At 36.9% G+C, this 26,004-nt stretch overlaps 2 protein-coding genes across 7 annotated transcripts in view; one reads left to right on the top strand and one right to left on the bottom strand.

Annotated features, from left to right (window-relative positions):
• The window catches only part of LOC123529498 (uncharacterized), a 50,622-nt gene extending 35,615 nt beyond the window's left edge, over nt 1-15,007 (top strand). For 4 of the 5 annotated variants that reach the window (XM_045309851.2, XM_045309850.2, XM_045309849.2 and 1 more), the window contains exons 16-24: nt 4,952-5,223; nt 6,141-6,346; nt 6,711-6,863; nt 7,479-7,606; nt 8,016-8,278; nt 9,015-9,084; nt 10,907-11,103; nt 11,449-11,674; nt 12,557-15,007. In XM_045309851.2, coding sequence (XP_045165786.2) covers nt 4,952-5,223; nt 6,141-6,346; nt 6,711-6,863; nt 7,479-7,606; nt 8,016-8,278; nt 9,015-9,084; nt 10,907-11,103; nt 11,449-11,674; nt 12,557-12,734 — 1,693 coding nt within the window. In that variant the 3' untranslated portion in view covers nt 12,735-15,007. Of the gene's footprint in view, nt 1-4,951; nt 5,224-6,140; nt 6,347-6,710; nt 6,864-7,478; nt 7,607-8,015; nt 8,279-9,014; nt 9,085-9,106; nt 9,314-10,906; nt 11,104-11,448; nt 11,675-12,556 lie in introns of those variants that run through there. The other variant, XR_008366684.1, reaches the window with a different exon arrangement.
• A 3,658-nt stretch (nt 15,008-18,665) lies between these two features.
• LOC123529501 (uncharacterized) overlaps nt 18,666-26,004 on the bottom strand; it is a 32,449-nt gene continuing 25,110 nt past the window's right edge. The window contains exons 6-9 of one of the 2 annotated variants that reach the window (XM_045309858.2): nt 23,373-25,533; nt 22,955-23,045; nt 22,282-22,409; nt 18,666-18,838 (exon numbers count right to left, since the gene is read on the bottom strand). The gene's annotated coding sequence lies outside the window, so the exon portion shown is untranslated. The remainder of the gene's footprint in view (nt 18,839-22,281; nt 22,410-22,954; nt 23,046-23,372; nt 25,534-26,004) is intronic. The other variant, XM_045309856.2, reaches the window with a different exon arrangement.

The following is a 26,004-nucleotide window of genomic DNA, read 5'->3' as shown; positions in this document are numbered from 1 at the left end:
TGGATGTCCCAAAGTTTAATGAGTATTCGGATGACCTTGAATCACCAAATACAACTAGCTTAGACTTTGAGTCGTTGAACTGGTATCTCCAAAGTGATGCATAGTTTCTAACAATATCTGTACATAGCTTTAGTGATGTTAAGTTAGGGCAAAGTAAGGTAAGGTCATCCGCAAGTGTAGGATTGCCACACTTCAGGTGACCTATGATACATCCATTATGGCTCTGCTGTAGAGTGTTGAGTAATTCATCTATATATAAAAGGTAGAGCCAAGTGGACAAGACTCCCCCTTGTCGTACCCCTTGCAGGACTGGGAAACTCTCAGACTTAACACCATTTACAAGAACACAGCTTTTAATGTTTGAATAGCTGGCATGTATTGTCCTTACAAAGCGCTTATTAATTCCAAAATCTAACATCTTAACAAACATGCCATTATGCCATACTGTATCAAAGGCAGCACTTGTGTCTAAGAATAGTGCGAATACCTTGCTTGAATGTTCCATATAATGGGCAATTGTCTCTTGGAGGTTAAATGACAGAGTTATTGATCCTAGGTGTTCTTGGTAACCATTTTGTTGAATGTTAGGAAATTGTTTACCACAACGTTTGACCCAGTTTTTTAACCTGACATGTGCCAAACTTTCAAACAATTTGTAGATTACCGGTAGCAGGGTAATAGGTCGGTAACTGCTGGTAATTGTGTTTTGGCTTTCCGTCTTTGAGCACAGGGATGATGACTCCTAGTTTACACTGAGCGGGGACATACGAGTGTTTAAGTATAAGATCAAACAGAGATTTTAGGTACTCTAAGAGTGTGGGACCACCATTTATAAGATGCTCATGTACAATGCCATCAAAGCCCGGTGCTTTTCGCTTTTTCAGACACTTTACAAGTTCTGATAATTCTAGAATATCTACTTGTTTATTCAGTATGTCGTCGCATGTGTAACTAACAGTTTCTGCTAGGAAGTCAGCAAAACGTGTATTGATATCTTCATATTGGGATTCATCAAAGCTATCATTTTCTTTTGGGCTAAACACTTTGGAAAAGTGAAGTCTAAATGCATTGGCAATTTCAAATGGGTCTCTAAATGAATTTCCATCAAAGGAAATTTCTGTTACTAAGCCGGATCTTCTATTTTTCTTTCTATTTACAAGTTGCCAGAATAAGCGCATGTCACACTCTGCTGCGTTATTCAGTTCATCATAGTATTTTGTTTCACAGTCAAATATGGCATTCTTCTGGGCATTTCTAAAACAGAGTTTAGCATTTTTGTATGACCTGAAAAAGCCGTTTAAAGCATCTCGCGGTCTTCCAGCGGCCATCCACTGTTTACGTTTTTCTCTTGCAATGAGTGGGCAGATTTTACTTCTTTAGTCCAATATGGTTTAGAATGGATGTTAAACTTAGATGAAGGTAACATTTCTGATGCAGCAAGTTTAACAGAAGATACAATATGTTCATACAAGCAATCAATGACCTCTGAGGAAGAATTAGATTGTTCTAGTTCATGTACATCGATCATTTTAAGCAACATGGACAATTTAACTTGATACTCAGATATGTTATCTGGTGTGCATTTTTGCCATTGTACACTCTGGTTTTTTGGTATGGAATATGCGTCAACAGGAAACGCAAACACAGACAGAATGGGCAAATGATCAGAAACAAGACATATTTCGTCATCAAAGATCGTGTTGAAGTATAACATATCTTGTTGATGATTGTTTATGATAACATAGTCTAATGTTGTTTGAGCTGGCCGAAACGTATATGTACAACCTGAAGTTGCTGCAGGTATGGCGCTATTTTGATCAAGAAAACTCCTGAATGCTTTTTGTCGTTCGTTTTTACATCCCATGGTTAAATCAATGTTCAAATCGCCAGATATGACTACTATACCCGACTGATTAAAACGGAAGTATAAACTTTGTAATACGTCAATACAATCAGTGAACGCCTCATATTCGTAATTAGCTGAGGGCATGTACACAGCAAAAAGGAATAATGATAACGCATTTTTTCGTACTATTTCAATGCCAGTTATACGGTCATGATTAATGCCCTCAATATGTTTTATTGAAAATGCCAGTGTTTTCTTGTAAAGGATAGCAGCGCCTCCCTTACCACACCGGGACAATTGATTAACATCATTTGTACATGTAATACAAGACAGGTAACTAGCATGCAGTGAATTCATGAAATCGTCATGACATGTTTTTAGTTTATGCTCTGTGATTACAGCAATATCTATACTATATTTGTCTAGCAAAACGCTTAGGCTTCCTGCAGAGGACATAATACCTCTAACATTCCATGTAAGTAAATTGCAATTATTACTGTTGTCCATTTTATGTAAAATTAGCAGGAAATACACACAAATAATGTACTTAATAGTCATCATTAGAGTTGTATTTGCTAGACTGACGATTGTCGCTATCTCTCCACCGATTTTCGGCAATCCACTTTCGACAGTACATTTTTCCCGGCCAAGTAGTCTTATCTTCCATTATGTGACACTGATTTTTGTACACAGAAATTTTTGCCGCAAAAGCACCTTTCTTAGTTTTTATCAATTTTGACGCGGCAGGTTTAATATTATAATAATGTAAGAAATCTGCTAATCCTGCGCTATTTGAGCGCCTGTCAATACCACCTATGTAATATCGCTGAGTTCGCCGAGATTTTACGCTTTCGAAGAAAGGCTCTTCTGTATAATCATTTTGTTTAGACTCTTTGTTCATATTTCTATTATCGGGTTGTCGGTTATTCCCGACACTTTCAAATATTGGCTCGTGGTCATTTTGGTGACTATAACTGTTATCATTGTCATTTTCATCTTGTAGCCACCATGCTTTTGGGGAAATATCCCATGGGTTTTTCTCTGTAAGATTTTGATAATTATCATTTTCTGTATGAGAAAGAGAATCGGTATTTCTGTTCGATATTCTTATTTCAATGTGATTTTGTCCCTCATTTTTTTTCGGAGTTGTTTGGATTGCATCGATTTGCTTAGCATCTGGTTGTTTGTTGGATATTGGCAGGGTACCCGAGTTATTTCTTGGATTGATATTATCTTTATTTTTCATCTGGGACAAACTGTTTCTATCATTTAGAGCTTCGTCGGTTTGGGATTTAGTTTTCACAGAACTTGTGCTTTTTGAGAGTTGCAGTTTATGCTCTTTGTCATTTATGTTTTGAATAGTTTCATTTGACAGCAAAGCTGTGTTGCTTGCATTGTTTATGTTGGGATTGTTTTGACACTTTGTTTTAAAGCTTGTTTCTTCATCACCTTTATGCATTTTCGCAGTCATTGCTTTTCCAAGGGACTTTTTCAGTTGGCATATTTCTTTCTCTTGTTCACTGATTTTAGCTTGGTTAACTGAATTCAAATTTTCGAGGGATGAGATTATTTGTCTATCTTGAAATCTTCGCTTTTTCAAATCGCGCACGTCGACTATAAGCTCTCCAATTTGCGATTTCATCTGTGCAATCTCAATGAGCAATGTTTTTGGTAGGTATTCAGTCGGTACTTCTTCAACCGGCTCAGATTTTATACTCCGCAATTTCTTTGTAAAAAGGGCACTTATCACCTTCGGATCACCGTTATTAATGAATTCCTGCAATGCATGACAGTCGCTAGCATTTCTCTTGGAGCAATTTTCGAGTTTAGTTGTGCGGCGAATTACGAGAACACCTTGAGGACAGTATTCGGATTGCTTCGCCCTTTGAAGTAGAATGTTGCGATACATAGAAATATTTCCTTCGTCACCATTGGTCAATTTTATGAGCTGGTCAACATATAAATCTTTTGGCAGATTATACAACGCATTATCTAACTGAGTGAAGAACTGCTGATTTGATATGGGTTGACTATTTTCCGTTGTAAAGCTGTCATCTGCTTGGCATATAATAGAATCTTCAAATGTTATATCGTGTGTGTTTTGTGCACTATTATCAATATAACCATGCTGTACAAATGATGCATTATCAATGCCTGTCTCAGGCATGTATTCAGCTAGCTGCGTTTGTCCATTAAAGTTAGTATACAATGGCACTGGCCTAAGCGTGGCTAACTCTGGCTGACAGTTACTGTTCTCGGGAGAAGTCATTTTCCTTGCAAACGGTAAAAAGGTAAAACGGTTTATAGAATTATTTTATTTTTTACAAGGTGTTCATAATGTTTCATTTACACTTTAATTACCACACACTTTAGTTGAAATTATATAAGAGGATATTTGTTTGTTTCAGTTTAAGATTAAAACATCTTTCACGAGTGAACACCAAATGCAATATTTTAACAAGTGGCATAGCTATGAGTGAAAATGTAAGGTAATGGTGTTCATGAGTGACAGATATTTTTATTTTATATGTAAAACAAACAAATTTTCTTTTTATGTCATGATTTGATTAAATTTACCGACTTTATAGATCTAGTTTCTTACCAGTGAAAAATATATTTGATATTTTTCGCTGTTAAAATACTAGATGTATGTCACTCTAATTTTTCGATAATTCACTGACAAACGTGTAATAAAAAGTTTCAAACTAAATACTAAATATAGACATATGACTAATGACTCAGGATTGAGGAGTAAGCTTCAAGCTTTTATTATTGAAACCTCGTGTAATTTCTATAATGGGCTTGCATGGCGAGTATTTAAGTTCGCATACTTCCAATTCTTTGCTTGTCTTGTCTCGTCTGTTGTTTTGAAACCTCAGTTAGAGTGTAACATTGTGTTATGTGAGGAAGCCATCCAGCAGACTTAGGGAAGGTCGGTAGTTCTACTCAGGTGCCCGCAAATGTCTGAAAATACGACCGGAGGGGCGCCTGCGCGTCTTCCTCAAACATGGAAAGCTGGAAAGTCTCCATGTGATCTATTTTTGTCGGCGTCACGTTAAACCACAGCAAAAACAAAATTGTACTGTCATGAATTTTTCACTACAGGATTATAAAGTCTCTGGAAAGATACGCAGAAAATGCCGACATTGGAACCAAGGATCAGATGAGATTTGTGTCCGATAACGTTGTCATAGAGATCTGGGACATTAAACCCTCCACTAAACCGGTTATTGGTCTGGCTGCAGAAAGCCACGGTTCAGACAAGCCTTTTAGGACGGAGAATATCGCAACTGTTTACAATAAGTCGCATCTGTATGACGCCAATGTGGACGCTGCCATTGAACTTCCGGCAGAAGTGTTCGGCAAGAAAGAGAAAGGTACGAAAATATTATATTGGTGTATTTTTATTTTATTTTTGCAGACGCACTTTTTATGCTTGTCAATGATTATCATATCTTATGTGGAGAATTGAATGTTTACATTTAAGGAAGTAGGCCCGCAATAAATGGTGTTTTTCGTTCGATTATTATGCGTATGTGATTTCGGCATACTCCAGTTGTTATGGAAAAGCAATTTTCAGTTGTGGCCAAAAGGTGCCGAAAAAGCATACAATGATACCGGTACCGTAATTGCGCAGAAATAACCGATTGTCAATGCCTTAGATAACCATGAATTTCTTATTTTTGAATGTTTGTCGTTAAAATATAAAGTGAAAGTAGAATCTGTCGAAACATTATGCACACTAAAAGCACAAGAGCCACCTATGTGAAAGCTACGCCTCCCATAAACTGACAAATTAATAAGAGACACATTTAAAGATAATGAAATCAATAAAAAAGTGAGGGTGCCAACATGCAAGATTACAGACATAACACATAAAGCGGTACATAAAAGAACGTTGAAATAGGTACACCGCCCTCAAACGGTCGGTAACTTTCGCAAAAGATTTATAAAACATCATATCCTGAAAAGGTATTTTGCACTTTACTGTTATGAACTTCCGGTGGCTGTTAGGTGACGATTTCACTTGTTACCATAAGTAGAATGCGTTTTCTGTGAAATCTCGGTGAACGAAATAAGAAGTACCCACATCAGAAGTATACAGTGTGCATGTATACGTTTCCAGGGAGAAGCTTTTGTGAAGTGACTAACGAGAAGGTCGCAAAAATAGCATTTGTCTTTTCCTTTCCTTCCGGTGAAGGACGTTAAAAAGTAATATGTAAATACCCTGTTTAACTTCACATTTAAATACTATGTTATATTTGTAGTACAACTGTTTGTATTCTGTTCACAGGTGCTACAATTAGTGACCGTTTAACTATGATGGTATTTCGTAAAAGCAAACTATTCAAAGCCGCCATTACTGACGGTGGCCGGAAGATGAGCCTGTCAAAACAACAGCTGTCCAACCTTAATAGTTACGTCATTTCCGCTAGTATTGCTGGAAAGAAATTACAAGACCTAAACGAGAAAGTTAAAACTATTTTTAAACCAATTAAGGTATGTATTATCCGATTACAAGTACATTATCAAGTTAAAGTACTTAATGCCTATCTTATAATGTTTTGTATAAATTAACATTTTGCCGAACAGTTTTCTGTAGTTAATACAAGATTGTAATACCTTAAATCAAGATTGACTGTTATAGTTCCAACCAACGTAAAATGTCTTTATTGTCACTTAAGACATTACCCACGCAAAAGTAAAGTTAAAGCATTTAGGGGCTGTTAGAGTAAGCAAACAGATCTGCATAAAATTGGATTCGATTTCATATTCCCTTTGTTAAGTATCAAAACCACATTCATTAACAATTCGAGCTATGAAAATCATTACTTTTTATCAACAATAATTATTTATTTTACAGAATGTTGAAAGTGGGCGCAGCTGTGTATGGTGGGACTTTGACATGAATAATTTCAAGGGAGGCTGGTCCAGCAAGGGCTGCGTGTACGATGGTAAAGTGAATGGCCGAGATGTTTGTTTGTGTGACCACCTGACAAATTTTGCCGTCTTAATAGTAAGCTATTCTTGCTTGAACCTTGCCAATGTGTGACAAATTTTCAGTCATACACACAGAAGTTTATGAATCAACGATTTGGTTTGACGTTTCCTTAGGCAGCACGTGGATTTCTAGGGCATTATAATTCTAAATGTCGGCATTTATTTATCCAATATAATGTATTTTATGGTGACAAATAAATGTTGGCATTCAGGTTATGTGAAAACATGCCTCCCAACAATGCTTACGTCAGATCTTGCTTTCAAATGCAAATATCTATGTTAAACATAACTTGTTTTAGTACTTTGTAATTTTTGATATGTTGTCTTTAAACATTGTACGCAGACATTAAAGCACTTGTTTTTGGTTATTGCACTTCAAACATACAGAAGCTCTGATATTACATGTAAAACAGTACAAACATGAATTCATGGTATTCAAGTGTTGCATGTACCAACTTGTCTCAATATTTCACACATGTTATATTGCTTTAGTTAAGTATCTACATTTATTGTGTTCATATGCAACATGTTGATGACCACAGTTCAAAATGTTAAGAACAGAATGATGTAAAATATAGTATTAAAACATGCACATGATAGCATACACCAAAATGTTGCTGTTTTTTTTCAGGATTTTTACGGGCAGGCAAAACCAATACCAGACCACCACGAACTGTCGCTCAGTATCATAACAGTGCTGGGTTTGAGTTGTTCAATCCTTGGTTTGTCACTGACCATCATATCATACCTCTTCTTTAGGTAAGTCAGCAGTGTACTTAGTTATAATCTAGAAGTTAACCATCGCAAACGGGTATGATATGCTATCAGTACTATGTGTAAACTTCAAAGAGTTTTCGCTTGGACTTCTGTGCAATTTGTAAGAGCTTAAATTGGAATAAATACCGCTGTTTGGAGCTATTGTATTGTACAGAACACGAACTGATGCATGGTTCGGGCTGTGTTTCACTAGTAACTATAATTCATTAAAGCGCAAAAGCCTTAGGGCACCAGTGATGTATCTTAGCGGATTTGATTTGATATATCTCTAGGTTCCGCCGCGCTTCTTTTGTGCTGCACGTTAGACCATAGTGAAAGTCATCCTGTTTGTGGACATGTTTTAACACTTCAATTTACTTCAAATATTATGAATATTCATTTTTTTTGGCAGAAAACTTCGTCAAGGCCGTGCCCAGCAGACGTTGTTTAACCTGTCGCTGTCACTTCTCCTGTCCATGCTTGTATTCTTGGTCGGTATAAGGCAAACCCACAGTTACTTTGGCTGTATAACTGTAGCTATACTTCTGCACTATCTAATTCTGGTATCGTTTATGTGGATGTTGATGGAAGCGATACTGCAGTACCTGACATTCGTCAAGATTTTAGGAACCTACATCACACGGTTTACACTAAAAACTGTACTTCCGGCTTGGGGTAGGTATATCCTTTGTCTTATGTACAAGGTTTGTTTGAAGGCAGTTATTTGTTATGTTGATTTGGAATTAGTACTAACGTGTAAATGATGATTTAAAATGTACTCGAAATATTGCATATTGAGCTATTTGTCAAGCAGTATATTTGAGTTGGTTTATAAAAGGGTACATGTTGCAGTTGCGTTATTGATACAGATCTAGTGTTTATTTTGTCTAATTCTGGTATAGCTTAGGCGGAATGCATTATGCCATACGTTGGACAAAATATTTATTGTTTACCCTACTATTTCAACAACCACATGCAAAACAGTTCCAATTTTTTCCAGTGCTTCTGAAGTTTGCAAATTATACAAGTGAGAAGAGAATTATTAGAGGCTGACCTATAAATAGCTGCGTTGAAAAAGTAGTAAAACACAATGTCAGACAGAGGCTAGGAAATGTGTTCCTTATCCTATTCGTTTCTTAATAGTGAAGAATTCATTTCATAGCCTCCACCCTATACGAAGAGCGTTAGTCGATTAAAATACTCTTCTGCTATATATTATTTCGATCCTTATACATGTAGAATTTTAAATGATGGATCAGATGTAGTAGCAATATGATTTGGACCTTTAGGAAGTGTTCTTGTAGAGTCAATAGCAATTCTCATATTTATATGCTTTAATTCAATTTGGGCGACTTATTGTGTTGTATTTTGTTTTTCTGTTTTTACATTATTAATTAATGTTTATTTGAAGGTCTTCCATTGGTACCAGTGATTGCAGTACTCTGTGTAGATTATACTCTGTACAAGGGTGGACCCAATTAGTATGTTTTTTTTTTACTTTAGAACGAATGGTGGAGGCCTATTCTTGAATAGGGGACATTATATATAGTTTCCGTATGCTGTTATGGTGGCGGTCTCTTCAGAAGATAGAGAACTTTAGGAAAAAATGCCATGATGCTTTTTGGAGGGGATTTTTGGTTTGCATCCTCCGTACGTGTGTGCGTCTGTGAGAACGTTAGTCCGTCACATGTATTGGATCCTGAGAAAAAAGTATCTTGAAACTTTGTATATTGACAGAGAGCAATATTGAAAATATGCACATTCTTCAATTGTGTTGCTACATCAAACATTGTGTTAGTTATGGCAACAAATCTATCAAAATATGAACAAAAACGGATCTAGTCTGGCATCAGTCGTTAGAGTCATTAAATGTAAAGCACATGGCCATAAAATCAATCCTCTCCAATAGCACTTTCTGGAAAAATTTACGTCTCTTACCTCTGACTCTAACGTTAAGATGCGCCTAGAGAGAAAATGGTTTTCTAAGAAAATATCAGTGTCAGTATAAACTTTATTGCAGATTACTCAACAGACTTTGTAAGTCTAAAACGGATCCTATGATTAGTTTGTCATGAGACTCAATACATTAACAGATAGTCCTATAGCCACAAAAGTTTGCTCCGGCGATTCCTTGAATACTGTAAGCTGGTAGAAATAAAGAGGCAATATAGAAAACGAACAGTTCATTTCATTTTGTTGCTACAATTAAAAATGTGGTACAAGATGTTGTGCATATTTCATCATATTGGTTCAAATTGATATGCATATACTAATATTCCGGAAAGGGATGTTTATTGTTCATGTTTTGGGGGGTCGGCATTAAATATCCCGCATTGAGTGTACGCACTAATTGAATGTACACTATTAAACATAAATTAAACCTAACCCTAACCTGTGCGTACATCCAACAGGGGCGATTTAATGTTTCTGGCTTTGTTGCTGTTTATTTGGGGCACGTCGGTGTGCCCTCGCCGTATTTAGCAGTGTGTAAATTTGCTATGAAATTTAACTTTATATATAATGTAAAGGTGATGGTAAACTATTCAGGAAATGGGAATATTAAACACATTTTGTATGGTTTAACTCTTGACACTGTTATGAAACTGTGACAATTTGCTGTAAGGAATAGTTTACACTATATACATGTATATATTTCCAAACTTTTAATTAATGCCGTTATAAGGACAGTATGTTTGAAGGAATAGTGTTTTTGTTGTTTTCACATACGTTTCTAACTCCTTATGCTTTCATGAGATCAGTTTGATTGAAGAATACTTTACTTTAGTAAAATTAAATATTTAGATAAATATACGAGATCTATATTCAGATAAAAGTACATCTATATCTATTACGCGACTCCTTAATATATAAGTCACCGGTGTAGAGTTTGTGACCGGTTTATAGTTCAGCATTTAATTGTGTAATTTCTGGTGGCACGTAATAAAACACTAGATAAATGGTTTGCTTGCCTTTTTCATTGGGCTGGCATGGTAACAAATCAGATGTCAAAGGTATTTTGAGTAAATATAGGCTATAGGCCTATATAGATATATTTTGATTTGACATGTTGTTTACTTCATTCCGTGTATCAGTACAAAAAGACTCTGTAATTTATATCAGTGCAAAAAGAGTTAGATACATTTGTTCCAGTGGTATAAAAATTCTTTCATTGCGAAGAATGACCAGAGATTACATTTTAACACCAAATTCGGCTATTTTTGCGACACCTTAATATTTGATTCTTCCTTATATTGTAAAATGTTTCTCTTCTTTGTTTACGTTATTTCTCATATCTACTTTCAGCTGCTGGATGGACCTTCCTGCATTCTACTACGCCTTTGCCATTCCTGTCACGTGCATTATCGTAATAAACATCATAATCTTTATAGTTACTATAGTCAGTATCTTCAGACGAGGCAAAGGGTTGCGTAGCAACCAGAAGAAGCAAAAGATGGCAATGACGAATCTTCAGGCAGCAGTAACTAGTTTTATTTTACTAGGTGAGGTTTTTTTTGTCATCCGAATGTTTCAGTTATTTCGGTAAATAGTAATAACATATAGGAATACAAAACAATGTGACTGCCGCGAGCCACAAGAAACAGTGCAGTGTTTTGATGGACCAAGGTCCAGAAAGAAATTATCATTTCCTATTAAAACGCCGCAAAACTGACCTATAGAGTTGTATGGCAGATGCATCTGGTCAATTTTAGATAAAACAGTTACTTACGTATCTTTATAGCTGGATATAAATATAGCATTTACACATTTTAATGAATAAGTAAACTGAGTAATTTCGGATGTCGTTCATTCCTTTTTTAATAAGATTGTTTTCTCATGTTTTTCAGGACTGACATGGGTATTCGGATACCTCGCTATTTCGGATGCCCGTCTGCCTTTCCAATATGTGTTTACTATACTGAACTCTCTTCAAGGGTTCTTTATCTTCATACTGTTTGTTGTTCGCAAGAAGAAAGTACGGGAACAGTGGTACTTTATCTGCTGCAAAGGCATGGAAAAGGATCGTGTGTCAAGGTCACTCTCCGCTTCGAATTCGATACCTAGTACTTACAGGTAAATTTTATTAATCATTTGTTTTTAAGCTTATAGAACTATCTCGCCGTGTCTTAATGAATACATTTTCTTACACAAGATATTAAGATAATACTTGTTTGTTTCAATATAAGTACACTAGAAATGCTTTGGAATGTAATGCAAAAAGAACTTTAGGATCCAAAAAACATTCTTACAGATTTATTTACTCAGGCCTGGATCCAGGGCTAGGTTTAGTGGACCCCCTACTCCCTCCAGTTGGCCGAGAACTGACTAATACTCATAAAAACTGCACCTAACTATTTTGGCAAAGGAATATATTCTCTCACAATTAATACCCAAAATGCACCAATGGCAATCACTTCATACCTACATTTCATTTTTTTCAGCGGGAGACACTGACCCCCTAAAATGAGGGGGATACCCCTCCCGTACCTCAAATTTCACAATTTCATACATATATTTTTAAAATTTCCAGAGAGAGAGATCTTGACCCCTAACTCAAGCGAAGGGCCCCCTCACGTACCTACCCACATTCGCCTTCGTTCTAAACTGCCCCCACCCCTTATACACACACACACCTATTCAAATATTTCTGGATCCGGGCCTGTAACTGTCACACAGTTTTAAAAGTGCCGTGCGAAGAGTGTAAAATGTATCCCCGTTCTTAGGTCAGTGTTGTTACATTTTTTTGTCCTTCGGAAATGTAGTGTTCATTTAATGGATATGTAAAAAATGAATTCGGTGCCAAGGGGCATGTATACGGTGTTACACCTTTTATGACCTCTTATACATTTTAAGTAATATCAGTGTCTCAAAGATTGGTTGCTTTCTCTACTTACAAACGCTGTTATATATTGTACATGTATTATAAATATACTTTCTTATTTCATGTATTTTTAGCAACGGAAGTAACAGAAACAGCCGCAAGGACGGTCGGGAAAGAGACCGATCAGACAGTACAAAAACTGTTCAATCCACGTACTCCAACTCTTCAAATGGTTTCACGAACTATGGTTACGACCATGGATACGACTTCCCGTTTAACAGATACGACCGTAGAGCTTTCAAAAAGTTTTAAACCGGTGTATTATACGAGTTGATGTTGAACCATTTTTACATGGGTAACGCCAAAAGTAGGTTTTGCATGTGTTTCAAGACATGGTCTTATGACACAGGTTAAGCTATGCGTGCAAACAAAAAAGCAAAGTTCACATACATGCAGAGATGATGTCTGTAAAATCGCGGGTTCTTTATTCTCAAGACAATATAAATGCAAAATACAAAAATTAATAGTTATTACCCTGGAAGAACTTATATTATGCAATTTACTCTATAAAAGATTGCATTATATAAATATTTTGAAATATTATACAGTATTTAAAAAATAAGAGCACATTATTGGAAACAGAAATAGTTTTACTTGGCAAGTTTTTAAGACAGGAAACCTTGCAGGGCGTAAGTAAAGTTTTATAGTTCCTTAATGTACGAAAAGTCTTTGCATTTATATCACTTCTTTAAGATTTACTGACAGTAACTGTTGTAACAGAAGCATTGGTGTTATCGAACAGTCAAAAAGAAGTATTTTTGCTAGGGTGAAAGCTGACGCGTACCATACCAAATTCGCTGGTGAGCATTCTCTCTCACCTTATGTCGGCATCGCATTTTATCGTCAATATTTTGACTGCGTTTAGACCAATGAAAAATTCTATTCATACTGATTTAATAATAAAACTTGCGAAAAGCAGTTACGATTTATTTATTATAAGAAGATAGTGTATAGTTCATTTAAAGCATTTCATTATTAATTTTAAATTAGGAACAAAATGCTATACTGATACATTTAGCTTAAAATGGTTTAAGTGTTGTTCGTGCATTTTGCTAGTACATGTACATATTGTCAAAATGTACTGACTTTGACATTAAAATCGCGATTAGATCCAATTCTACATTTGAAATATATGGTATTTAAAAACCTAAGTAATAATACTGTTAGTTACAGTTATTTTATTTCTGATTGATTCTCAAGAATAAAGGATGAGAAGTAAGCTACATGCAAATTCAACAAACATATCTTGTAACTTGGTTTTATTGCAAACGCTCATTTAAATTCAACAATATTTGACTTCTCGTGTAACATTGACCGGTTGTTTATCGTGTCCTTGTCTTTATGTCTCATTTTACATTATGTGATATTATTGATAATTTTATTGAATTGATGTTTTTTTAATTCGCTTTTGTGCTATGTATATAGAAGCTTTGATTTATTATTTTTTGTTTTGATATATGTAAAATTGTGTTTGTTTAAGAAAGGTCTTGTATTTAGGTTATACAGTTTAATCTAACTTGGTGATGATTACATTATTGTTTACAACTCGGTTTTCACTATTCGACAGCTGTATAATAGGGTTAGCCTATTATAATACTAGCTCGATCTGGAATGTTGTATTCGGCTCTCGTGGATTTTGCAAGGTCGGATCACACTCGGCGCCTCGTGAGATCCGATCTGGCAAAATCCACGAGAGCCGAATACATAATCCCAAATACCTCCACCTTTTAGTTTATTATTATGTTATTGAACGAAACCTTCAATGTTTATCGATGAACAAAGTTTGTTATGCGCTCTTTATAGAACTGTGTCAAGTCATGCATATTAAATGAAAGTAGTCCGTCAACATACAGTACAAAAGGTACAATATGGATTCTTTTTTCTGTGTGTTCATATTTGCTTGTGAAATACAAGCCGTATTTTTAATAAAATTTATATAGATATATAATAGAAAGGTTTATTCCCTTGCAGTCAATGTAAATTATTTAATGTCGAAGTCTAAGTTAAAGTCCCGTCTAAGACTTATTGTCTGTAATTAACTATTATAAAGTCGAATGTGTACAGATAAATTCAAGCGTCTAGTCCTCTTGTTTACGGGATGTTGTCTCAATGTTTGCTTATTTCTATTTATAACTCTGTTAAAGGCTTATTTGATTGTAGTTAGCTCGTTTGCCTATTTGTTTGATTCTATAACCTCGAATGGATTTTTATTTTTATTTTCTAAATACATTTGTCAGTTGTCTTGTTTAAAGGATCCGTCTTAATATGTTTGTGTTTGTTTCAATTTTTTTGTCCCTATAATTAATTTCCTGTCGAGCTTAAAGAATAGGTTTTTTTGACGATATTATGATAAAATTTTGTTATATTTTAACAGAGTAAAACGCCAGTTTGGTAGGTTTCTTTAAACATGGCGACTGACTATGTAATGTGTCGACATCTGACTGATAGCATTAAATTGTATATAGGTAGAAAATTGTGATAATGTTTTGAGTTATATCATAAATTAATAAAAAATGATATCATTTTATTTAGTTCATGTTATTTGTTTCTCGTCCCATTTCAAGGCACAAACGGTATACGATTTCTGAGCGGGTTGGTGGGGGTGGGTGGGTAGATGGGGGTAAAATGCCAAACCGACACCGATAGTTTCAGCTTTTGATGGTAGAGGAAGACCCCAAGGTGCCCCTCCGCTCATTATTTCATGCATAATGTGGAACCTAGGTAGAACCACCAACCTTCCGTCAAGACAGCTGGATAGCTTCCTCACATGGAAAAATTCTACACCCAAAAGCAAGGTCAGACCCATAGCGGTGAGTGACAAGGGTTTCACTGTCAGCGGCCGTATTCTCTTGGCCACGGAGGTGTGAAAGTGTATCATATTGAAGACAGTGTTTTGTTTTTGTTGGGTTTAACGTCATAAGGCTCGAGTGTCTCGAATTGGTCAACTACCAGATATCGACGCCTCAGAATTAGAAGGGCGTAAGTGGAAAATCATAGTTTTCGGCAAAACGAAAAAAAACTGTCTATGACAGATACGCCCTTCTAATTCTAAGGGCGTAAGTGGACTTTTCTGGTACAGCAATTAAGTGCAGATACACCCTTCTATTACTAGGATTCTGAAAAACTTTTCACTTACGCCCTTTTATTATTGGTGAATTTGGTCAACACAGCAGTTTGTGACGAAATTTTTTTTTACAGAATTATGCCCCTTGGTGTGTAGTTTCAAAAAATGTATGATTCATAAAAGGGCGTAACTAACACTTACGCCCTTCTAATTCTGGGGCGTCGATATATGCATATGAAAACTCGATACTGTTTTTTACGGAAAACGTCAGTATGTCACCACTTAGCACGCAGCCATTGTAAAATGCCACCAAGTGAAAGTGACTGAACCAAATCATTCCAAAGATATACACAACTACACCTGGCACTGATAATAATTCCTGTGACGTTTGGTGTAATTCCAACCAGTGGTGTAGGAGAAGTAGCACGACATCATAGAATTTGACAAATCAAGTGTCACAACTCCGTTGAAAAAGTCATTAAACCGGAACATGCCGATGAAATCAAATAAATCAACGGGATTAGACGTCCTAATATTGTGGTGACTATATCACGTCTGCAATTGCATTTTTGATAAACAAAAGTATCGACACATGTACGTTTCCAGATTCTTTAAAAGAAGCATTTGTTGTTCCAGTATTTAAACAAGGAAACAAAGATCCAAACAACTATCGCCCTGTCTCAATTTTACCGGCAATATCTAAAATATTTGAAAGACATATAGCGATTCAAATACATTCTTTTTTTTTCAAAAAAATTAACATTATCCACGAAACTCAGTCAGGATATAGACCCAGTCATTCATGACATAGCATTACCAACAAACGAAAGTAATATTGATCTACAAGCGGATGACTCGACAATATATGACTCTGATTACGATATGAAAATTGTTGAAATTAAACTCCAAGAAAATTTAGATAAAATCGAAAAATGGTGTATTTCAAACAACATGCTGTTACACCCATCAAAAACAAAATGTATGCTAATATGTACAAAACACAAGAAACGCAATTGCAGAAATTTGAACTTAACTATTGGTGGATCTATCATTGAAAATGTAACAGTTCAAAAAGTCTTAGGAATTTATATCGACAATACACTTTCGTGGAATATACAAATAGATAAAATATGTTTCAAACCTAACTCAAAAATTGCACTATTGAAGAGGATTTTTTATTTTTTAACCGAGGATATGAAAAAATTATTCTACAATGCATAAATTTTGTCTGTTTTAGATTACTGCTGTACAATTTGGTATACATGCAGTAAAGGCTCATTAAATAAGATTTTTGCACTTCAAGGAAGAGTTGCTAGAATTGTTTGGAATAAAGAATTGCAGACAAATAAATCTGAAATGTTAAAAGAACTCGGATGGATGAACTTTTCTGAACGATGCAAATACCATACTGGAGTAATGATATATAGAACTACAAAAAATCTTGTACCATCTTACATATCTGATATTTTAACATTTTCCAGCAATGAAATTTATGGCCTTAGAGCAGTTGTACATAATGATATTTTAATACCTAAATGTCGCACAAATTATATGAAAAGATCATTTGGCTATAATAGTGCTAAAGTATGGAATATCATTCCACAGAATATTCGTTGTGTGGATTCACTTACTGCTTTCAAAAGCAAATACAAAAAATACTTATTAGGATCTGAATAACCTACAACTTTTTTTTTCTGCAATTGCTATTTATATATTTTCTTTTAACGGTTGAATGAATATCTGAGTGATTTTACTTTTTTATGATTGTATACATATATTTTTTCTAATTAAATGGAGTGTTTGTCAAGAGTGAATGTTGTATTTAGATGTTTATCATTCAAATTCTGTCTTGTATTATAATTATATAATCAGTTTTTATCTATTTTTGTGTGTTGAACTGTTTTATTAATATTATAGAAGGCCACATTGAAACTCAAGATGTTTAATATGTTCTAAAACTGTTATATATCTTTATGTGTTACCTTCTTTAAATAAAGTTGTTATCATTATTATTATTATTATATTATTATTATATGCACTACTACGCTTCACACTGACCGCTCATTAGGTTTAGAGAAATTCAGCCCACTGGTATAACACAATCAAGGCCTGTAACTATGCTGAAATCACTGAGCCGATAATATGTATAACTAGACTTGGTACAGATAACTCCTGTATGGTTTGGTGGAAATTTGCCAAATGGTGTAAGAGAAGTAGCCAAAACACCTAAAGATTTGATAAATTAAGGAGCATAACTCACTGTTCACTTTTATGAAGTCTGGTGTAATTCCGCCTGGTGGTATCGAAACATTTGCGCGTACAAGTTAAAAAATGACAAATCAAGAGCCATTTAGAACTACACTGAATCACCGAACCCGAACATGCCGATACGTAATGTACATTAAGCTTTGCGCTGGTCACTCCTGTAAGTTTTCGTTGATACCCGTCCAATAATATAAGAGAAGTGGCCAAAACATCATGAATTTTGACGATTCAATGGCCACAACTTCACTGGAAATCTCCTAACAGGAACATGCCTGCAATATGTACTGTTAGGCTCGTCAATGTTTTTTTCTTTTTTTTTTTTTAGTTTTGAGTTTTTCAACAGGATTTCAGTTATGTAACGGCGGGCAGTTAACCTAACCAGTGTTCCTGGATTCTGTACCAGTACAAACCTGTTCTCCGCAAGTAACTGCCAACTTCCCCGCATGAATCAGAGGTGGGGACTAATGATTTCAGACACAATGTCGTTTATCATATAGTCACGGAGAACATACGCCCCATCCGAGGATCGAACTCGCGATCCCGCGATCCGTAGACCAACGCTCTACCTACTGAGCTAAGCGGGCGGGCTTTGTCACTGAGTTTTTGGCGTAAATCCACCTAATGGTGTCGGAGTTCTGTGGACACACTTTGTGACATACTGACAGACAAATTGACAGCACTAAATCAATATGTCACCCCCACCATATGTGGGAGGTTGTGCTCTTAAAGCTCCAGATAAAGAACCATTTATACAAACTTCAGGAAAGATTTAGTCCGTGGATAGCATACTAACGGTAATGGTCCAAAAGTCTCTTCACAGACATATAAACTTTGGATTCATAATAAACAGATGTAAAATACAAATAATTTTATTTTAAATCATGAAAAATAGTGATTAATTTCTCTCCAAAAAGCGTTCGTTAACACATGTCAATGCCTCTACCCGACAGTTATATCATCTGTATTAGCAATGTTCACAAACCGTGTATAAATGTCATGTTCTCGTCTCCTTCAAGTGTGTTAGGACCTGAAACGTAAATAACAAGCAAATTCAATGAATTGGTATCCCCCACCGAAAGCGTTTGTGGTGAGGAATGCCAAAAAAATATACCCGGAAAAAAGTTAAGGATGTTACTAAGAAGCTAATAATTTCATCAGTCAAAATCATTTTAACAGAAAATGTATGCTTTTTTTTGTTGGTGGGGGGCAGCGGGGGGGGGGGGGGGGGGGGGGGGTGGGGAACCGGGTGAGGGTACAAAACTTCACATGTTGATTATAAATATTGATGGAAAAATAAAAAAAAAGTTGGGGGGGGGGGGGGGGGGGGGGGGATGCATGATCGGGGTGGTGGGCATGACTGAGTGGAGAGTGAGGGTGGGGAAAAGGTACAACTTTGCATGTTAATAAAATATTCATGGAAGGTTTGAAAAACGAAAATAAAAAGGAATGATTTTTTTTATGTTGGAGGGGGGAGGGTGTGTGTGGGAGGGGGAGGGTATGTGACCAAGGCAAGGTGGTGACCAGGTGTGGGTACACAACTTCACATGTTTATAAACTAGATATGTGTCCATAGGACACAGATGCCCCCCTCCTGCCAATGTAACATGGTTTTATGACTCAGGTTAGATCATTTTTAAGATGTTTGCAACACAAACTTTTAAGAACCTTATGTGTATTTTTCACTTAGTTAGCCATAACTTTGGCCTAGCTGAGTAAAATCCTAAAGAAAACACTTCACAGATTATAAAACAATCCTCTAGGTCAAGTACATTGTACTTACATATTTCACAAACTTTTTTTTAGTAAGTCTTGTCTTGTGTAATGAAAAAACTTAAAAAACTTAAAAAACAAAATAAGTCAGGGGCCATAACTCCTACACGACTGAATGAATCCCGACGCGAAACCCCAGGTGTACAACTGCACATGCTGACCAACATTCCTGTAAACTTTGGTGACTCTAGGTCAAATACTTTTGGAGCTAGGCGCGACACAACATTAAAATGACCAAATTTTTACAAAGTCAGGGGCCATAACTCCTACATGACTGAATGAATCCGGACGCGAAACCCCAGGTGCACAACAACACATGCTGACCAACATTCCTGCAAAGTTTTGTGACTCTACGTCAAATACTTTTGGAGCTAGGCACGACACAACATTAAAATGACCAATTTTTACAAAGTCAGGGGCCATAACTCCTACACGACTGAATGAATCGGAACGCGAAATCCCAGGTGCACAACTACACATGCTGACCAACATTCCTGTAAAGTTTTGTGACTCTACGTCAAATACTTTTGGAGCTAGGCGCGACACAACATTCTCGGAAGGACGGACGAACGGAAGGACGGACAAGAGCAAATCTATATGCCCCCACACTCATGGGGGGGGGGGGGGGGCACAAAAATGTTCATGGAAAAGAATGAAAGAAGTTTAATGAAATTCTACCGATTGGTTGGTTTGTTATGTACAAACTGTGGATTTTTAAACAATTAAAGGACAATAACTCTAAAGGAAACTGAATCCAAAAAAAAAAAAAATAAAAAATTGACGGGCATCATCGCAGTATGTTGGTTCATGTTTATTTCAAGTTTTATGAAATTCTACCTGATAGTTGACATTTTTGGGCATTTTTCAGTAATTAAAGGTCAATAACTCTAAGGGAAATTGACCAATCCAAGAAAAACTTGACGGGCATCATCGCAGTATGTTGGTTCATGTTTATTTAAAGTTTCATGAAATTCTACCTGCTAGTTACTGAGAAATGGCTGCGGACGGACAACGCCATTTCAATACCCTCTCCCGATTTCATCGGCGGGGGATAACAAACTTATGTAATACAACAGATGCCCGTAAGACGGCCTTTGACCATTCCGCAAACTCTTTGTCAAATGAGGGCCATAACTTTCAATATAGGCTGGAAAGATATACATAACTATTTTTATAACAATTTATTACAGAAATTGAAACTTCATAATGGCAATGGTAACAACTTCAAATAAACTTTTCTGACTCAAAAAAAAGACCATTCCAACAAGGGCTTATTTTTTGTTATGTTAGCATAATAATAATTCAGAAGTAGTGATTAAAATGTCTTGTTTGAATCAAATGTATGTAGTTATTTCTGAGATACAGTTTGACAATTAGTTCTAAGTGAAATTTTCTTTATCAAAAAGCCAATAATTCCTATCACAATCGATCAGGAGTTATCTTACTTGGTTATGTAATAATGTTTGATGACTAGGAGGCCTTGTGTAAAGTTTCAATCCAATATATGCAAGATTTACTAAGATACAATTTTCTGAGTAAAAAGAATTGATTAAATTCAAAAACGAGTTTTCTAACTTTGTCACTTTACAGAAATATTGGCTGGGAGGTCTTGTATGAAGTTTCAGTCTTACCAGTCATTGAGTTCAATTTATAATGGAGCTTTGAATAGGTAGACGTCGGCGTCCCGACTTGGTTACGTTTTTATAATGCAAGCTGGTATTTCAGTAACCACTTGTTGGAATCGCTTATTCAGTGTGATGAACTGTCATGAACATTGCACTTATTCCACAACTTTATTTTGCTTTTTACAGACCTATGCTCCTTTTTGTCCCCCGCTGAAGGTGAAGGAATGTAGATTTGATGTTGTCCGTATGGCTGTTCGTCCGTTAGTGCGTGCGTCCGTCCTAATTAAAAATGCCTATAATTCAATTAGCTAGAATCACCAAACCTCGTTTTTCAGCGGAGGGGATTTTGATCAAGGGGATTTTAATTGTCCCCCGGTGCACGCACCACTTTCGTTAGGATTTCTGTCTAGGCTTAATAATGCAGAATCAACTGTTAATTGTTAAAGGCGTGTTGGGCAAAACTTATTTTGCAACATCTTAATTTTGTCGTGTTGCGTGGTGTTGAGTGACCTGCTGGTTTCCATCTTTTCTATTTTAGAATGAAGGCAAGTCTCAAAATGCAACATTGTTACTTCAATATCAAAGTGATCTTATAGCTAACCAGTTAGATACTGAAGTTTTGAGTTGACTGAACTCCGCTTTAACGTCTTGACATCCTTGCTACTTATCAATATCGAGAATGATCTTATAGTTAACAAATAAGATACTGGAGTTTTGAGTCGACTGAGTTTTTTACACATTGACAGCCTTGCTACGGAGTGATCTTATAGCTAACCAAATGAATACTGCTAGGAATTTTGAGTTGACTGAACTACTCCACGTTTTACACCTTGTCAATACCATGAGTGATCTAAATAGTGAAGTTTTGAATTGACAGAACTCCGCTTTTTACACATTGACAGCCTTGCTACTGTCACTATCAGGACAGATCTTATATTCAACCAATTAAATACTGAACGCTTCTTTTACCGCTTGACAACCTGCTACCCATCAGTATCAAGAGTGATCTTAACCAATGAAAAACTGGAGTTTTGAATTAATTTGAACTAAGTCACATGTATATAAACAACTGTACCTGTGTGTATCTGGAAGCAAACACTAAGTTGTCTCAAGTTTTTGTTCAAACAAATCCTTTTTGCTCAAACGCAGAATCAAATGGAGCTCTTCAAAATATTTTGTTGTTGCAGAAACTTTAGAACATTTCTGAAGTGACAAGTATTGCGTGTAAATACAATTTTGCCTTCATACTAAAACAACATATTCCCGCTATACAACACCCGAATTGCATTTGAACAGCTTTTAAAATATCGGTAGTCACAACACCCGAATTTACACAACACCCGAATGGCATTACAACCGCTTTTAAAAGTATGTAGTGATTTACACAACACACAAATGGCAATACAACCGCTTTTAAAAGTCTGTACATAGTGATTTACACAACACCCGAATAGCATTAAAGGCGTTTTAAAAAATATGTAGCAATTTAGATAGCCTCTAAAGTAACTTCCACATTCTGCACTGAACGAAAATACGATTTGTAATCATGTAGCTGTAATGCAATTTCAAATAAGTTTAAACTAAAGAAAAATGTACAAGATACTGTACATTATCTTTTGATTTATATATTTTTGCAGGAAATAATTCAGACATTTTACAAATCGCTCGTATAATTATTTCAGAGACATTAATTGATCAGTTTATTACTGGTGCAATAATTTCAACGAGGATAAATGTGAAATACGTACGCCAATGAATACGCTGCATGATCATATCTGAGTATTTTCTATAATTTCTTGTTAGAAGCATGTGAATTATACCAAGTAATCATGTGAAAATCTTGAATGAGAAACGTTTGAATTAGTTTCCTTAATGGTAACATCAAGCATTTCAGATTAAAATCCTTCAATATATGATCGGCAGTGTACATAAACATCAAACAAAATGTATGTGAAAAGATTTTCAATATCAAATATGTGCCACTCATTCTAAACTGCGTGAAGAGAGACTTCTACACACAAACAGATGAATTAAATCAACCTGAACTTCACTGTGTAAAGTATTTCCTCTTTTTCTCATTAGTTCTTTAAATACTAGTAATGCGTCTATAATTAAATTAGTACTGATATTCTAAGTAAATACCAAAACCTTTCTATAGATACTGACCCTGTGTTACCTTCCTCTGATGACTGCCCTGTTTGACTCTGTGCCACCTTTTACGATCGCCCTGTTTCACCTTTGATGTCTGCCCTTGGTGATTCTGAGACACGTATGACGCCTGACTTTTGCATCCATGTTTCACCTCTTTACGATTGCCCTTGATGTCCCTGTACCAGCTGATGGCGTCGTTAGGTGACACTGTGTCACCTCTAGGTGACTGTGCCATCTTGTTTGTCTCTCCCATATGATTTTGTGTCACCCCTGTAGGTTCCGTAGGTGACCCTGTGCCACCCCTGATAACTGCCGTAGGTGACCCAGTGCCATCTGTGATAACTGCCCTTAATCACCTTGTGCCATCTCTGGTGATTGCCTTTAAAAGGGTGCCCTGATAACTGTCTTTAGTGATCCTGTGCTACCTCTGGTTTCTGTCAAAGGTGAAACTATGCCACCTTTGACAACTGCCCTAGGTGATCTTGTGAAAACTGTTGTAGGTGGCCCTGTGTCACACTTGCTAACTGCCTTCGGTGAACTTGATGGACGTCTGATAACAGCCGGAGGTGGCCCTGTGCTACCTCTGATGTCTGTATTAGGCGAGTCTGTGCCATCTCTGATGGCTGTCATAGGTGACCCTGAGCCACCTCTGATTTCTGTACTAGGCGAGTCTGTGCCATCTCTGATATCTGTCCTATGCGTGCCTGTGCCGCTTCTAATATTCTGTAGGTGACCCGGTGCCAATTCTGATAACTTTCGTAAGTGACCTTGTAACGCCCCTGATGTCTGCTCTTGTGTCCCTGTACTGCCTCTTATGTCAGTCCTACGTGATGTTGTGCCACCTCCGAGGATTGTCCTAGGTGACCCTGTGCCACCCCTAATGTCTGCACTTCGTGATTTTGTGCTACCTCTGATGTCTGTCCTAGATGAGCCTGTGCCACCTCTGATGTCTATCCTAGTGGAATCTGTGCCATCTCTGATGGCTGTCCTACGTGAATCTGTGCCGCTTCTGATACAGTTCAGCCGTAGGTGATTCTGTTCCACATCTGCTAACTTCTGTAGGTGACCCAGTGTCATCTCTGATTACTCGTGTAAGAGACCCTGTGTCACTACTGATGTCTGCCCTTGGTGACCATGTGTCACCTCTGATGATTGTGCTAGGTGACCCTGTGCCACCTACGATGAGTTCTATGTGATCCTGTGCTACCTATAATGATTGTCCATAGTGTTCATGTGCCACCTTCGATGACGGTCATAGGTGACCCTGCGCAACCTCTGATGACTGCCCTTAGTGACCATGTGCCACCACTGTTGACTGCCCTTCGTGACCATGTGCCACCACTGATGACTACCAATAGTGACCCTGGCCAACTTTGATGTTTGCCCTTAAATAATATGTGCCATCTCTGATGCCTGTCCTCGGTGACCCTGTGTTACGTGTGATGACTGCCCATTCGTGACCCTGTGAAAACTATGACGACTCTGCTTGGTGACTTTGTGCCACCTCTGATGACTGTTCTCAGTGTCCTGGGTGACCTTTTGCCACCTCTTATGATTGTCCTAAGAAAATTGGTGCCACCTTGGATGACTGTCTTAGGTGGCCCTGTGTCAATGCTGATGACTGTCCTATGTGTCCTTACTGGCTTCATGACACTTCTGTTGACTGCCCTTAGTGAGTCCGTGCCACCTGTGTTGTGGCAAACGTAAGTGATCCTGTGCCTCCTCTGATGGCTGACCTAGGTGACCCTGTTCAAACTCTGATGCCTGTCCCGATGAACATTTGCTACCTCTAAGGCCTGTGCCGGGTGACCATGTGCCACCTCTGATGCCTGTCCTGAGTGAACATCTGCCACCTCTGATAATTGCCCCAGGTGATCTGTATCACCTGATGTTTGGCATTTATAACCCTCTTTTACCTATGTTGACTGTGGCATGTTCTCCAGTGCCACCTCTGATATCTACTGTAGGTGATCCTGTGTCACCCTGTGTTTCATCTGATGACTGCCCTTGGTAAATGCCTGCCCCGTGAGACTCTGCACTTAATGACCCTGTGCGACCTGATGATTGCTCTTGGTGACAATGTGCCACCTTTGGAAACAGCTTTAGGTGATCCTGTGCCACCTCTTGTTTCTTCACTGGGTGACCCTGGGTCTGCAGAGGCCTTTACCTGCCATGCCTTGATTTGACAATTGGAAAATGGTAGAATAGTGAAAACTTTTAAGCAATTCGTGAATTTCCATTCTCATCAATATTATTTGAAACTAGAGCTGCTTTTGAGAAAAGCGCATGTCTCCCACAACTGCCTAATCATCTAAATAGTAAGTCAGTGTTTATATACTGTTTACTCACTACAAATATACCTTTGAAGAGTAAAAAGGCCGATTTTAGGTGATTCAAAGGCCATAATTTCGATGTGACCGGGTCGATTTGGCTAGTTATCGAACTTGGCCGAGGTCTTATTGTCAAACACATTTTGTTAAAGTTTGGTGAAGACTGGATGAGAAATGTTTGACTTATAGTGCGGACAAGAGTTAAAAGGCCGATTTTCGGTAATTCAAGGGCCATAACTCCAAAGTGCCTGGGCCGATTTGGCTAGTTATAAAACGTGGCTGAGGACTTATGGTCAAACATATTTTGTTTAAGTTTA

This window comes from Mercenaria mercenaria, chromosome 13 (assembly GCF_021730395.1).
Source record: "Mercenaria mercenaria strain notata chromosome 13, MADL_Memer_1, whole genome shotgun sequence".
In the NCBI taxonomy this organism is placed as follows: domain Eukaryota; kingdom Metazoa; phylum Mollusca; class Bivalvia; order Venerida; family Veneridae; genus Mercenaria; species Mercenaria mercenaria.
This window is presented reverse-complemented; position numbering and strand designations above follow the sequence as displayed.